The 15,800-nt window shown below is 30.9% G+C and overlaps 2 protein-coding genes and 1 pseudogene across 3 annotated transcripts; all 3 read right to left on the bottom strand.

The window, feature by feature from the left end:
- Positions 1–331: 331 nt before the first annotated feature.
- On the bottom strand, positions 332–2,022 carry LOC104715574 (putative F-box/LRR-repeat protein 21). The gene is made up of 2 exons (XM_010432970.3): positions 1,621–2,022; positions 332–1,129 (listed from the first exon to the last, which is right to left on the bottom strand). Exons 1-2 carry the CDS (start codon positions 1,968–1,970, stop codon positions 541–543), a joined length of 939 nt encoding a protein of 312 aa, XP_010431272.2. The 5' UTR covers positions 1,971–2,022; the 3' UTR covers positions 332–540.
- A 6,872-nt stretch (positions 2,023–8,894) lies between these two features.
- LOC104747595 (F-box protein SKIP19 pseudogene) lies at positions 8,895–9,796 on the bottom strand (annotated as a pseudogene). Its single transcript, XR_015575488.1, has one exon. The product of XR_015575488.1 is annotated as an F-box protein SKIP19 pseudogene (transcript).
- Positions 9,797–11,926: 2,130 nt separating this feature from the next.
- Positions 11,927–12,483, bottom strand: LOC147948168 (putative defensin-like protein 55). The gene is made up of 2 exons (XM_087479799.1): positions 12,327–12,483; positions 11,927–12,188 (listed from the first exon to the last, which is right to left on the bottom strand). Exons 1-2 carry the CDS (start codon positions 12,412–12,414, stop codon positions 12,046–12,048), a joined length of 231 nt encoding a protein of 76 aa, XP_087335925.1. The 5' UTR covers positions 12,415–12,483; the 3' UTR covers positions 11,927–12,045.
- Between the last annotated feature and the right edge of the window lie 3,317 nt (positions 12,484–15,800).

Below are 15,800 nucleotides of genomic sequence, written 5' to 3'. Positions count from 1 at the left end.
TCTTGAAACATCGTTTTATCCCCAACAAGGTTAACGTTGAAACACTTGCGTAATTCAAAGTGTGTAGCTCAGGATTGTTATCCAGAATGGCGTTTAAGCCACTTTTCGTTGCGTATTTCAAGCATGCTTTCACAAAAACTAGTGTATGATATATCATCATTAACTTTTAAGTGAGAACGCTTGTAACCAAGCAATTTAGCTTCAATGTATTTAGCCGTGGACAAAATTAATGACCTATAAGTTTTTACATTACTTGATTAGACAAATGAAACTTAGAAGCATGCTTATGATATTTGTTCGGGCCACATATAAAGTAAATAATAGAATCTCATAATAAAAATTAATCATCTGATATCCACTTAAAAAAAAACCATCCAATCGTTGTTGCAACTTACAGTCACGCACTCAAAGCTTAGAAGTTTAAAGGAAATAAGGTCTTTGAAATTACCAAGTACCAACATAGAGAAAAGAGGAGACATGAACGACTTCATAAGTTGACAAGACCAACAAAAGCAAATTGTTTTTAGAGAGATTCAATACCTAGTCCCAAGTACCTGCTCCGTCGTAGTTGACCTCGATGTCGCTACCACTCTCATAGTAGTAGTCATAATATGAGTCAGTGTCAGAATTGACAAAAGTGATATCATATGGGTAATCAGCGGTTGAGTCGTCCGGGCCTTTGAACTCTTTCATCCTCTCCAAACATTGTTTCTCAAGATTTCCGACAAGGTTAATGTTGTAACACTTGCGTAAATCAAGGTGTTCCAGGTGAGGACAACCGTCAAGAATGGCGTTCAAGCCAGTGTCAGTTAATCTGTCACCAAGAAGCTGGAGGTGGCGTAGTTCAGGCATGCTTTCAGCGATTGCTAGGGCATAATCATCATCATATTTGAGGAGAAAGGTATAACCTAACTCATCTAACCCATCATACACTGACCCTGAGGAGTTTAGCTTCAATGTCTTTAGCTGTGGGCAAGCGTGGCCTATAGCTTTCAGGTCCAGTCTTAAACATGTGTGTGAGACCTCGAGGGTTTCAAGCAATGGAAGTCTTGCGATTGCGTTTACAAGTCCTCCGTTCGTCATAGCTGTGAAGAACATTTGAATTCCAAGACTTCTCAGATTCCTTGATCTGAAAATAATTGTGTGTAGAGTTAAATCATAAACTAAGAACAATAGGGATTAGAAATTCTCAAAGTACTAATCAACTTAGAAGCATGTAAAATAAGCTGATGATATTCTCATATATGCTAATAACGAGTAACGGAGTGAAACTATATGAGAACTAAGGACTATAAACTATATATCCTTCAAATATATCTGTGCATCTAATCCCAAACGTAGAGTACATAAAGGAAAACTTTAAGTTGCCAAGTACACATTCTTGAGTTAAATTAAGTAAATGACTATCCAAAGCCATTACTAGCAGATCGCCAGATCCAGTAAAAGGATAAACAAAACAACAAAAACTTAACAATTCCAAGTTAAACATATATTCTTGCCCTTATCCACACGAGAGAGAAAAAAGGAACAAACACAATTCAGAGACACTCGGACATTTTGTGTCTAACTAACTATTCCCAGACAATGAAATCAAATAAAAGCCATAAAACAAAAGAGAACCTATCGGCGATGTAAGCAAGGAGAGAATCGGACGAGAAGTACTCAAGGTTGATCTCGAGCAAGCCGCCCTGGCTGAGATCAACAGCGTGACGGCACAAGGTATCGAAATCCAAATCCTTCAATCTTCGGTTTCCCAGGTCTCGCATATCGATTTTTTGCCACATGGAAGGGTCCTTACAGATGTGTCGCCACGGTTTGCACACCTTCTGAGCGTTTTCAAGTATCTCAACTGCACCAAGTCGGAGCAGGATCAAAGACGTAACCTCCGACGGAAGCTCCGTCCAGTTTCTCGGCTCTTCTTCCTCTCTCATCATCAGCGGAGGCACCAATGTAGAGGAGGAGGCAGACATTTTTTTGAGGATAAGAAGTGAAAGTGTAGTGTGTTCGGACCTTTTTATGGCTCCCCCCGTCTCTAATTCAAAACTAGGTTTACGTAGTATTTTGTGTTTGTGGTACAATTCATGCCACGTCTAATAATTAGACTCAACACTCGATAGCTAAAGGAAGATCAAGCATATAGCGAATAACACTCACGCGCTTATTATATTTCCTCTGATTTTCTCATTAGGCAAATTACATTTCCCACCACACCACTGATATTGTCAATAGTCATGAATAGTATATATTGGATTCCATCCGATTTTAGTAGGAAATATCAAACAAAATGTGGAATAGAATCGTTTCTATTTTAATAAAACCTGTAATTCGGTTTGATTTTGTAATTTAATAGAATTATAAAATGGAAAATGAGGAAACTGAAAATAAAAAGATGTTTGTTAAGAAAAGTTTGTTCATCTATATTTGGTGGTGAAATAGGCTTTACAATAATTAAAAACCTATTATACCTTTAATTATGAAATTAATCAATTGAGCCTTAATTAAAACGCTTTAGTAAAATTAATAATCCCCAAAAAAAATAAGTGGTCTACTAAGTGTGTCAAATTAATCTCTTTTTATGTGCTTTCTATTTAGATTATTCAATCAGCAGTAATCTAAATAAATTTCCCATCAAACATATAATTTTTTGAATGTAAGTTTTCAATTGATTTTTTTTTTTTTTTTTGTAATATGAAAACAGTATTTACCATTCTTTATTTGATTTTTAGGAAAATGTGATGAAGACATTTAAAATACATATATATATATATATATTTAATTTTAAATAAATACAAAGACTAACTTTCGTAGAATATGTACTCTAAATTTTGTTAATCATATAAAATTGGAACCTCTAAAATTCCATATTCCAAAATTTTAGAACATATTTCAATTAAATTTGTAAAACATGTAAAAATGGTCTAATTCATAATCTAAACTTTTTAGAATTTAAAGAAAAAATAAATATTAAACGTTATAGAACAAAAGTCATGGATATATATAAACAACTAATTATTTTCAACAAAACCACAAAGTTTCTTCTTCAAATCTTCTTTGAAGTTATTTATTAAGATGATTTTTTTTGTTTTTTTGTTTCTCTATTAAACTGCTTAAAACTTGATTTTATCTTTTAGTAATGGTAGTTTAATCATAATTAACAACTTACAAATAAAATTAAATATAGACAAAAAAATTAGAAAGGTCCTTTATTACTAATTTTTCAAAAAAAAACTAAAAAAATTTCTGAATATTTTAATTTAAATTGTTAATTTTAGTTTAAACTAATATATGTAAAACATATTAGTTAAATTATTATTTTCCGAAAATTAAATATTAATTAAGAAAATGTCATTTTAAAGACAATATAGGGTATCTCAAATACCAAAAAAATTATAGTATAGATTTCAAATTTTTTATGAAATTTAGAATTTATTTTCAAGTGGTATCAGAGCTGAACCAGGACGAGTGTAAAGTCAATAGGGCTCACATTTTCGGGGGTGACAATTTTGGTGTGCAACAAAAACGTTATGATATATTAGTGGCGATGAATTGTGACATCCTGGTTTGTGAAGATGTATAAAATAATTGATTTGGCCATCTACGTCATTAAACTGCAATTATCTTTTTGGTCAAAGTTCCTGAGATAAATAATTAAATAAATAATTAGTTATTTATTTATTGTTAGATTTTTCCTTCGAGTTTTTCCGAAGATAGTTCGTTTTCAAATAAATACCAAGGATGGAGATTTTGGAGAAGAAATTAATGGTTTAAAAGGAACATGTTTAATATATTTTTTAATATCTCACTTTCTTGTAACTGTATCAATTTTAGGCGAAACATAAACTGTTTCACTATTTGTCGCTCATGGAGATAATCTAAAGTAAATCAAACAAGTATAAATTGTAATCTTCATGTCCAATGTATAAGAACAACAAATACCTTAGATTAAAACTAGTTTTTCATCGAAATAAATTGTATGCATAAATCTGATATTAATAAAAGGATATATAACTATCAAAAAGTACTTTCTAAATAATTTTTTTGATTAAGTTTAATCTAGTAAATGGTCATTTTTGCTATTTGCACGCACAAACTTAATATTAGTTGTTCTATAAACACACACATCGAGACAAATAAGTAGAGTCACAGAAACGATAATATATATGTTTTATTTTATTAAAGAGCATACATAAATCTGAAATATATATATATATATATATATAATTCAACCGCTCAAATCGCTGATTGATTATCTACCAATGTTTGCAACAACATCGTCCAGCAACACACTGTCCATCCTTGTAATTCATGAAGGTACAGTCATACTGGCATTCATCGTTTCCATACTCTTTTGTACATGGTCTAGTGCACGAATCAGATTTTGGTGCTTCACTCACTATAACACATGTAGGATTTATGTTAAAAGAAAAAGTAAAAAAAAAAAACGGTTTTACAGATTTTTTTCTTTCCAAAAAGTAAATTTTATATTCAATAGTTACATTTAAAATAACAAATAATATTTGAATAATAATAACATACCCGATGAAGCCAAGACGCTGGAGTTGGACAACGAATTTGTCAAGATCACTACAAGAAATAAAATAACATAAGTTTTTGTGAAACTCATTATTTTTGTTCTTACTGTTAATTATTTTTCTGTTTCTAAGAAAAGAAAAGATTAAGTATGTGCTTCTCTAAATCCATACAAAAAGCTCTATTTTATATAACTCTCTAGTCAACCTAGTTATTTAATTTCATTTTTATTTTTGGTCAAAAGTGAATCTTCCACATTATGCTGATAACATTATTGTGGTGGTAGACAAAATCTAAAATATAGTTACAGATTGTCATGTGTGGCATACACTCAGTCAAAGATGTTTTTGGTAACCATTTAAGTAATATTGTTGATGACTATCACTAAGTATATTATATATATATGTATATCTTATCATATAAAGTTGGGTTTTGAAAAATAGCCACTAACATGATTTTAGCATGTGTCAAGTTTATATCAATCTGAGATTTTGACATATGTAAAAGTTAATATTTAGTAGGAAGGATTCAAGATTACAATATTTTGTTTTGAACAAAATTAATAATTTAAAAATATAATTATCAAAAAGTTACAAAAACTAAAAGTTTTTTTATAAATATTTATAAGAAGATTATATATATATATATCATAAAATTCAAAATTATAACATTATTTACTTATATTTTATTTGAAGTTATTAATTCTACAAAAAAAAATAAAAATTGGATTACAGAAAATATATAGTTAATTATTAATTCTAAAATTTGTAAACACTCACTTCTATATAAACATAGATCGTCTCATATTTTTCTTCTAACAAAATAAGTTATTCAAAAATATTGCTTCCAATTTTGTTCTATTGGTAAAACTTTGTTAATGGAAAGGTAAATTTTTCTTATTTTTTTAAACCAAAATTTTCTCCTACTTTTTCCTTTTTTCAGTTTGGAATAGGTAAGATTAATATGTTGACCCAAAAAAAAATATATGTGTTTCTTTTTCTAATACTGTATTTTAAAATTTAATGTAGTATTTTTAGATTGTTTTATTTAATTTATCTTTTCACCTTTGAATTACTTGGGATTCATATATTATCGTGCTTATAATTTTCTAATATTTTTTTTTATGCCAAATTAATTTTTTTCTAATTTCTCAACCTTGATTGGTTGGTCATAGACCTTTTTTTTTGTGCAAATATAATTGTTACCATTCATTTAATCCCAAAGGAAGATAAGGAGTAGAAGTTCATCAACCTAATGGTTAGATAAAATAGGCTAATCCAACACAAGATTACAACAACCATAGATAGATAGATTAGAAAAACAAAAACTGTTTTTGATAGATTCATAGGAGTTCAGAGATTGTGACACCCTGGTTTGCGGATAAGTTTAAAAGAATTGATTTGGTGACCTATGTCACCAAAGTGCAATTACATTTTCGATCAAGGGTCCTAAGAAAACTTCAGAGTTAAGCTTGCTTGAGCTGGAGTAGTTTCAGGATGGATGATCTTTCGGGTAGTGATTGTCGGAACTACGCGAGTGAGGATAAAACACAAGGAAAGAGCATATGGTGATTTGTAGGATCGATAAACAAGTATTTAAAGCCTCCGAGACGTAACAAACCGGCCGTCGGATATGGATGGGCCAAGAGTAGATGTGGGACTCACTGAGGAAGGTAGACCCATGAACTGAAAGTGGACATGAGACTCACTAAGATAGGTGGCAGTTGGGGCGTTCCAGAGACAAAGGCTACATCATGGTGTGTCAAATACACTTCCACGAATACATTGAAAAGTTTAACATTAGTTACTATCAAAAGATTTTGTGATGTTAGAAAATGATCTTTAGTTTCATTGGTTGTCGGAGCAAGCCATTTTGAGATAGCTAAAAGACGTGAACATGTTCTCTTCACACATGAGGAGGGCAGAGCCGAGGTTCTCTTTATAGTGGAGGAGGTTGGACGCAATTTTATCTCTCTAAAGGAAGAAAGGTGGAGGAGGTTGGACGCAAGGTTATCTTCCCAAGGGAGGAAGGTGAAGCCAAGGTTCTCTACATGGTGGAGGAGGTTGGACGCAAGGTTATCTCCCCAAGGGAGGAAGGTGAAGCCAAGGTTCTCTAAATAGTGGAAGAGGTTGGACGCAAGGTTCTCTCCATAAGGGAGGAGTGCGGAGCCAAAGTTATTGTGACAACCCGTCCCGCAGACCCCACTAGCCCCCCGCTAGCTGCCCCAATGGACCGTCCGTGGAACCTGCTAGCCCCCCGCTAGCCGTCCCAACGGACCCCAAGCTGGCCCTGCAGGGCATCGATCCTAACCTTTCACTGTGGATGTCCAAATCCACCAGTAGGTTATTGGTGCGCCAGGCGTTCCTTGAACCCTCGTCCCCACCTTTTTACAACCTTTACACATGACAAGCTGTCACCAATTGTTAATAGGGGGCTAGCAGGGTCCACGGACGGTCCGTTGGGGCAGCTAGCGGGGGCTAGTGGAGTCCGCGGGACGGGTTGTCATAGTTATCTCTATGGTTGATCATATACTATTGTGATGATACATCATTGATTAATATACTATATAATATATTTTTTCTTCAAAATATTTTTTGAGCCAATAATTTTAGTAATTTAAAGACTATACAAAAGTAAAAATAAAAAGATATATAATAATTGGCTTAATATATTCATACAAATATTTTCTAGATGGTAGTAAAAAATATATTTGTAACATACAATATTTATAAGTATAAAAAATATGTTTTACATAAAAGATTGTAAATAAAAATAAATTAGTATATTATAGCAAAAATAAAACTTATAAATAACGTATAACAAATATTAATATATTTTTATTAAATTTTATTTTATTTACAAAACTTTAAAACCGCACATCATACTGGTTCTTATCTAGTATATATATATATATATATTTACCATTAGTATATTGTTGATGACTATCATTATGTAACCTATGATCAACGGCGTGATTGCACATGTTAGCTAAGGAGTCAGGCCTTCCATGGTTTTTAATATTTTATTTATGTTTAATTTCTCATGATGAATAGTTTTAATTGCACATGCATGTCTTCTAAACGGACACAAAATTAGAAAAGATCAAAATAAGGACACACTGCAATTACGAACGTAGAGAAAAAAAGAGACATGAACGAGTTCATAAGTTGGAGATCAGCATAACAACATGTTTTCTGCATAGAGATTTAATATATCTAATCCGAAATCTATGTTACTGGCACCTTAGAAATGATAGTCGACCTCCATGTCACCACCACCATATAAGTTGCATGCCCAAGTCATCTCATCTAAATCAAAATAGACAAAATGGGTATCGGGTAATCAGCAGTTGACTCGTTGGGGCGTTTACAATATTTTCTCAATATCACTTCTCTAGATTTCCAACAAGGTTAATGTTGAAACACTTGCGTAAATTAAAGTGTTCCAGGTCATGATCGTTATCAGGAATGGTGTTTTTGAGCCACTTTTCCTTAGTCTTCTTATTCTCAAGCATGCTTTCACCAAAACTAATAAATATAGACTAATTTTATCTTCGACTCTAATTTAGAATGAGATATAGAGTAAGAGCGGATTAAGAATATATTAAATTTTAAAGAAAAAGTAGAGTAGGATTGAGATGCCCATAAATGAATGGATACTTTCAATGAATGATATGATACTATGTTTTATTGCACATGGCTTCGAAACGGACACTGAAGTCAAGAAACGCTCAAACAAGTTCAAAATAAGGACACCGCAACTATATGAACGTAGAGAAAAAAAAGGAAACATGAAAAAGTTCATAAGTGGCATTGGCAAGACCAGCATATACACATCTTTTCTGCATTTTTCATAGTATTCAATAGGTAGTCCGAAATATAGTTAGTGGCTGTGGCACCTTAAAATTATAGTCAACCTCAATATGTCATCACCACCATAAATTTCACAAGCCATAATCTGAATCAAAATTGACAAAACTGGTATCATATGGGTCACCAGTGGTTGAGTCATTTTGGGGCGTTAAGAATCTTTGATTATCTTGAAACATCGTTTTATCCCCGACAAGGTTAACGTTGAAACACTTGCGTAATTCAAAGTGTTTATGTCATGATTGTTATCCAGAATGGCGTTTAAGCCACTTTTCGTTAGTCTTGGAGGTGACGTATTTCAAGCACGCTTTCACAAAAACTAGTGTATGATATATCATCTTTAACTTTCAAGTGAGAACGCTTGTAACCACTAACCAAGAAATTTAACTTCAATGTATTTAGCCGTGGACAAAAATTAATGACCTATAAGTTTTACATTACTTGATTAGACAAATGAAACTTAGAAGCATGTTTATACTATTTGTTCGGGCCATATTTTAAGTATATATATATTATATAATAGAATCTCATAATAAAAATCATCTGATCGTTATCGCAACTTACAGTCACACACTCAAAGCTTAAAAGTTTAAAGGAAATAAGGTCTTTGAAACTACTAAGTACCAACATAAAGAAAAGAGCTAGGAGACATGAACGACTTCATAAGTTGACAAGACCAACAAAAGCAAATTTTTTTTAGAGACGTTTAATACCTAGTCCCTATAATAGTCCCCAGTACCTCCTAAGTTGTTGTAGACCTTCATGATCTGAGTCGTCATCATCTGAGTCAGAATCAGAATTGACAAAAGTGATACCATCGGTTGAGTTGTCCGGGCTTCTGAACTCTTTGATCCTCTCCAAACAGTGCTTCTTAAGAATGCCGACACGGTTGATGTCGAAACAGTTGCATGCTGATTGCTAGGGGATAATCATCATCATCACATTTGGTGCGAAACGATATGTAGCGTGACCATCCTGGGGAGTTTAGCTTCAATGTCTTTAGATGTGGGCAAGCAAGGAGAGAATCGGACGAGAAGAAGTCAAGGTTGATCTCGAGCAAGCCGCCCTGGCTGAGATCAACAGCGTGACGGCACAAGGTATCGAAATCCAAATCCTTCAATCTTCGGTTTCCCAGGTCTCGCATGTCGATTTTTCGCCACATAGAAGGGTCCTTAGAGATGTGTCGCCACGGTTTGCACACCTTCTGAGCGTTTTCAAGTATCTCAACTGCACCAAGTCGGAGCAGGATCAAAGACGTAACCTCCGACGGAAGCTCCGTCCAGTTTCTCGGCTCTTCTTCCTCTCTCATCATCAGCGGAGGCACCAATGTAGAGGAGGAGGCAGACATTTTTTTGAGGATAAGAAGTGAAAGTGTAGTGTGTTCGGACCTTTTTATGGCTCCCCCCGTCTCTAATTCAAAACTAGGTTTACGTAGTATTTTGTGTTTGTGGTACAATTCATGCCACGTCTAATAATTAGACTCAACACTCGATAGCTAAAGGAAGATCAAGCATATAGCGAATAACACTCACGCGCTTATTATATTTCCTCTGATTTTCTCATTAGGCAAATTACATTTCCCACCACACCACTGATATTGTCAATAGTCATGAATAGTATATATTGGATTCCATCCGATTTTAGTAGGAAATATCAAACAAAATGTGGAATAGAATCGTTTCTATTTTAATAAAACCTGTAATTCGGTTTGATTTTGTAATTTAATAGAATTATAAAATGGAAAATGAGGAAACTGAAAATAAAAAGATGTTTGTTAAGAAAAGTTTGTTCATCTATATTTGGTGGTGAAATAGGCTTTACAATAATTAAAAACCTATTATACCTTTAATTATGAAATTAATCAATTGAGCCTTAATTAAAACGCTTTAGTAAAATTAATAATCCCCAAAAAAAATAAGTGGTCTACTAAGTGTGTCAAATTAATCTCTTTTTATGTGCTTTCTATTTAGATTATTCAATCAGCAGTAATCTAAATAAATTTCCCATCAAACATATAATTTTTTGAATGTAAGTTTTCAATTGATTTTTTTTTTTTTTTTTGTAATATGAAAACAGTATTTACCATTCTTTATTTGATTTTTAGGAAAATGTGATGAAGACATTTAAAATACATATATATATATATATATTTAATTTTAAATAAATACAAAGACTAACTTTCGTAGAATATGTACTCTAAATTTTGTTAATCATATAAAATTGGAACCTCTAAAATTCCATATTCCAAAATTTTAGAACATATTTCAATTAAATTTGTAAAACATGTAAAAATGGTCTAATTCATAATCTAAACTTTTTAGAATTTAAAGAAAAAATAAATATTAAACGTTATAGAACAAAAGTCATGGATATATATAAACAACTAATTATTTTCAACAAAACCACAAAGTTTCTTCTTCAAATCTTCTTTGAAGTTATTTATTAAGATGATTTTTTTTGTTTTTTTGTTTCTCTATTAAACTGCTTAAAACTTGATTTTATCTTTTAGTAATGGTAGTTTAATCATAATTAACAACTTACAAATAAAATTAAATATAGACAAAAAAAATTAGAAAGGTCCTTTATTACTAATTTTTCAAAAAAAAAACTAAAAAAATTTCTGAATATTTTAATTTAAATTGTTAATTTTAGTTTATACTAATATATGTAAAACATATTAGTTAAATTATTATTTTCTGAAAATTAAATATTAATTAAGAAAATGTCATTTTAAAGACAATATAGGGTATCTCAAATACCAAAAAAAATATAGTATAGATTTCAAATTTTTTATGAAATTTAGAATTTATTTTCAAGTGGTATCAGAGCTGAACCAGGACGAGTGTAAAGTCAATAGGGATCACATTTTCAGGGGTGACAATTTTGGTGTGCAACAAAAACGTTGTGATGTATTAGTGGCGATGAATTGTGACATCCTGGTTTGTGAAGATGTATAAAATATTGATTTGGCCATCTACGTCATTAAACTGCAATTATCTTTTCGGTCAAAGTTCCTGAGATAAATACTTAAATAAATAATTAGTCATTTATTTATTGTTAGATTTTTTCTTCAGGTTTTTCCGAAGATAGTTCATTTTCAAATAAATACCAAGGGTGGAGATTTTGGAGAAGAAATTAATGGTTTTAAAAGGAACATGTTTAATATATCTTTTAATATCTCACTTTCTTGTAACTGTATCAATTTTAGGCGAAACATAAACTGTTTCACTATTTGTCGCTCATGGAGATAATCTAAAGTAAATCAGACAAGTGTAAATTGCAATCTTCATGTCCAATGTATAAGAACAACATGTACCTTAGATTAAAACTAGTTTTTATCAAAATAAATTGTATGCATAAATCTGATATTAATAAAAGGATATGTAACTATCAAAAAAATACTTTCTTAATATTTTTTTTGATTAAGTTTAATCTAGCAAATGGTCATTTTTGTTATTTGCACGCACAAACTTAATACAAGTTGTTCTATAAACACACACATCAAGACAAATAAGTAGAATCACAGAAACGATAATATATATGTTTTATTTTATTAAAGAGCATACATAAATTGATAATACATATATATAAAAATATATATATATATATATATATAATTCAACCGCTCAAATTGCTGGATGATTATCTACCAATGTTTGCAACAACATCGTCCAGCAACACACTGTCCATCCTTGTAATTCATGAAGGTACAGTCATACTGGCATTCATCGTTTCCATACTCTTTTGTACATGGTCTAGTGCACGTATCAGATTTTGGTGCTTCATTCACTATAACACATGTAGGATTTATGTTAAAAGAAAAAGTAAAAAAACGGTTTTACATATTTTTTTCTTTCCAAAAAGTAAAATTTATATTCAATAGTTACAGTTAAAATAACAAATAATATTTGAATAATAACAACATACCTGATGAAGCCAAGACGCCAGAGTTGGACAACGAATTTGTCAAGATCACTACAAGAAATAAAATAACATAAGTTTTTGTGAAACTCATTATTTTTGTTCTTACTGTTAATTACTTTTCTGTTTCTAAGAAAATAAAAGATTAAGTATGTGCTTCTCTAAATCCTTACAAAAAGCTCTATTTTATATAACTCTCTAGTCAACCTAGTTATTTAATTTCATTTTTATTTTTGGTCAAAAGTGAATCTTCCACATTATGCTGATAACATTATTGTGGTGGTAGACAAAATCTAAAATATAGTTACAGATTGTCATGTGTGGCATACACTCAGTCAAAGATGTTTTTGGTAACCATTTAAGTAATATTGTTGATGACTATCACTAAGTATATTATATATATATGTATATCTTATCATATAAAGTTGGGTTTTGAAAAATAGCCACTAACATGATTTTAGCATGTGTCAAGTTTATATCAATCTGAGATTTTGACATATGTAAAAGTTAATATTTAATAGGAAGGATTCGAGATTACAATATTTTGTTTTGAACAAATTAATAATTAAAAAATATAATTATCAAAAAGTTACAAAAACTAAAAGTTTTTTTATAAATATTTATAAGAATATTATATATATATATATCATAAAATTCAAAATTATAACATTATTTACTTATATTTAATTTGAAGTTATTAATTCTACAAAAAAAAAAAATGGGATTACAGAAAATATATAGTTAATTATTAATTCTAAAATTTGTAAACATTCACTTCTATATAAACATAGATCGTCTCATATTTTTCTTCTAACAAAATAAGTTATTCAAAAATATTGCTTCCAATTTTGTTCTATTGGTAAAACTTTGTTAATGGAAAGGTAAATTTTTCTTATTTTTTTAAACCAAAATTTTCTCCTACTTTTTCCTTTTCAGTTTGGAATAGGTAAGATTAATATGTTGACCCAAAAAAAAATAATATATGTTTTTCTTTTTCTAATACTGTATTTTAAAATTTAATTTAGTATTTTTAGATTATTTTATTTAATTTATCTTTTCACCTTTGAATTATTTGGGATTCATATATTATCGTGCTTATAATTTTCTATTATTTTTTATTTATGCCAAATTAATTTTTTTCTAATTTCTCAACCTTGATTGGTTGGTCATAGACCTTTTTTTTTTGTGCAAATATAATTGTTACCATTCATTTAATCCCAAAGGGAGATAAAGAGTAGAAGTTCATCAACCTAATGGTTAAATAAAATAGGCTAATCAAACACAAGATTACAACAACCATAGATAGATAGATTGGAAAAACAAAAACTGTTTTTGATAGATTCATGGGAGTTCGGAGATTGTGACACCCTGGTTTGCAGATAAGTTTAAAAGAATTAATTTGGTCACCTTGTCACCAAAGTGCAATTATCTTTTCGATCAAGGGTCCTGAGAGAACTTCAGAGTTAAGCTTGTTTGAACTGGAGTAGTTTCATGATGGGTGATCTTTCGGGTAGTGATTGTCGGAACTACGCAAGTGAGGATAAAACACAAGGAAAGAGCATATGGTGATTTGAGGATCGATAAACAAGTATTTAAAATTTCCTAGACGTAACAAACCGGCCGTCGGATATGGATGGGCCAAGAGTAGATGTGGGACCCACTGAGAAAGGTAGGCCCATGAACTGACAGTGGACATGGAGCTCACTAAGAAAGGTGGCAGTCGGGGCGTTCCAGAGACAAAGGCTACATCATGGTGTGTCAAATACACTTCCACAAATACATTGAAAAGTTTAACATTAGTTACTATCAAAAGATTTTGTGATTTTAGAAAATGATCTTTAGTTTCATTGGTTGTCGGAGAAGCCATTTTGAGATAGCTAAAAGACGTGAACATGTTCTCTTCACACATGAGGAGGGCAGAGCCGAGGTTCTCTTTATGGTGGAGGAGGTTGGACGCAATTTTATCTCTTTAAGGAAGAAAGGTGGAGGAGGTTGGACGCAATGTTATCTCCCCAAGGGAAGAAGGTGAAGCCAAAGTTCTCTAAATGGTGGAGGAGGTTGGACGCAAGGTTCTCTCCATAAAAGAGGAGTGTGGAGCCAAAGTTTTCTCCATGGTTGGTCATATTCTATTGTGATGAGACATTATTGATTCGTATACTATATAATACTCCCTCCGTTTCAGAATATAGAATATTTTGGAGAAGTTTGTTGTTTCATAATATAGGATGTTTTCAAATTTCAATGCAACTTTTAGATTAGTTTAGTATTTTATATTATGCAGTATTATTTCTGATTGGTTGAACTTGTTAAAAGTAAAAACTTCTTAATCTGCGTGTTTTGCTTAAAACATCATATATTTTGTAACAGAGGGAGTATATTTTTTCTTTAAAATATTTTTTTGAGCCAATAATTTTAGTAATTTAAAAAACTATACAAAAGTAAAAATAAAAAGACATATAATAATTGGCTTAATATATTCATACAGATATTTTCTAGATGGTGGTAAAAAACATATTTGTAACATATAATATTTATAAGTATAAAAAATATGTTTTACATAAAAGATTGGTAAATGAATATAAATTAGTATATTATAGCAAAAATAAAACTAATAAATAACGCATAACAAAGATTAATATATTTTTATTAAATTTTATTAAATTTTATTAAATTTTATTAAATTTTATTAAATTTTATTTTATTTACAAAATTTTAAAACTGCACATCGGACAGGTTCTTATCTAGTATATATATATATATATATTTACCATTAGTATATTGTTGATGACTATCATTATGTAACCTATGATCAACGGCGTGATTGCACATGTTAGCTAAGGAGTCAGGCCTTCCATGGGTTTTAATTTTTTATTCATGTTTAATTTCTCATGATGAATAGTTTTAATTGCACATGCATGTCTTCTAAACGGACACAAAATTAGAAAAGATCAAAATAAGGACACACTGCAATTACGAACGTAGAGAAAAAAGAGACATGAACGAGTTCATAAGTTGGAGATCAGCATAAACAACAGGTTTTCTGCATATAGAGATTTAATATCTAATCTGAAATCTATGTTACTGGCACCTTAGAAATCATAGTCGACCTCCATGTCACCACCACCATATAAGTTACATGCCCAAGTCATCTCATCTAAATCAAAATAGACAAAATGGGTATCGGGTAATCAGCAGTTGACTCATTGGGGCGTTTAAAATATTTTCTCAATATCACTTCTCTAGATTTATGATATGCTCAAATTTACCCTAGAACTACTCTCTCAAATTAAGAGATCACTGCAGTACTTAGGGATCGAATTCCACAAGGACTCAAGTTTACACAATAAATTATAGAGTTTTATAATTATGCTAAACAAATTGATTTAAATAAAGATAAGCAATGCAAAAATATTAAATAAAATTGTTGTAAATTCAATGGATCAAAAAGCTAGGTCTAGGGAATTTCTCAGGAAATTATGA

This window comes from Camelina sativa, chromosome 2 (assembly GCF_030686135.1).
Source record: "Camelina sativa cultivar CO46 ecotype springtype chromosome 2, ASM3068613v1".
Classification (NCBI taxonomy): domain Eukaryota; kingdom Viridiplantae; phylum Streptophyta; class Magnoliopsida; order Brassicales; family Brassicaceae; genus Camelina; species Camelina sativa.
Note: the sequence above shows the minus strand (reverse complement) of the source record. Positions and strands in the feature narration are given on the sequence as shown.

Coding starts and splice junctions, on each gene's coding strand:
- LOC104715574 (XM_010432970.3), bottom strand. CDS start 1,970: ATGTCTGCCTCCTCCTCTACATTGGTGCCTCCGCTGATGATGAGAGAG. Junction 1,130..1,620: donor CTTGCTTACATCGCCGATAG/GTTCTCTTTTGT, acceptor AATTATTTTCAG/ATCAAGGAATCTGAGAAGTC.
- LOC147948168 (XM_087479799.1), bottom strand. CDS start 12,414: ATGAGTTTCACAAAAACTTATGTTATTTTATTTCTTGTAGTGATCTTG. Junction 12,189..12,326: donor TGGCGTCTTGGCTTCATCAG/GTATGTTGTTAT, acceptor CATGTGTTATAG/TGAATGAAGCACCAAAATCT.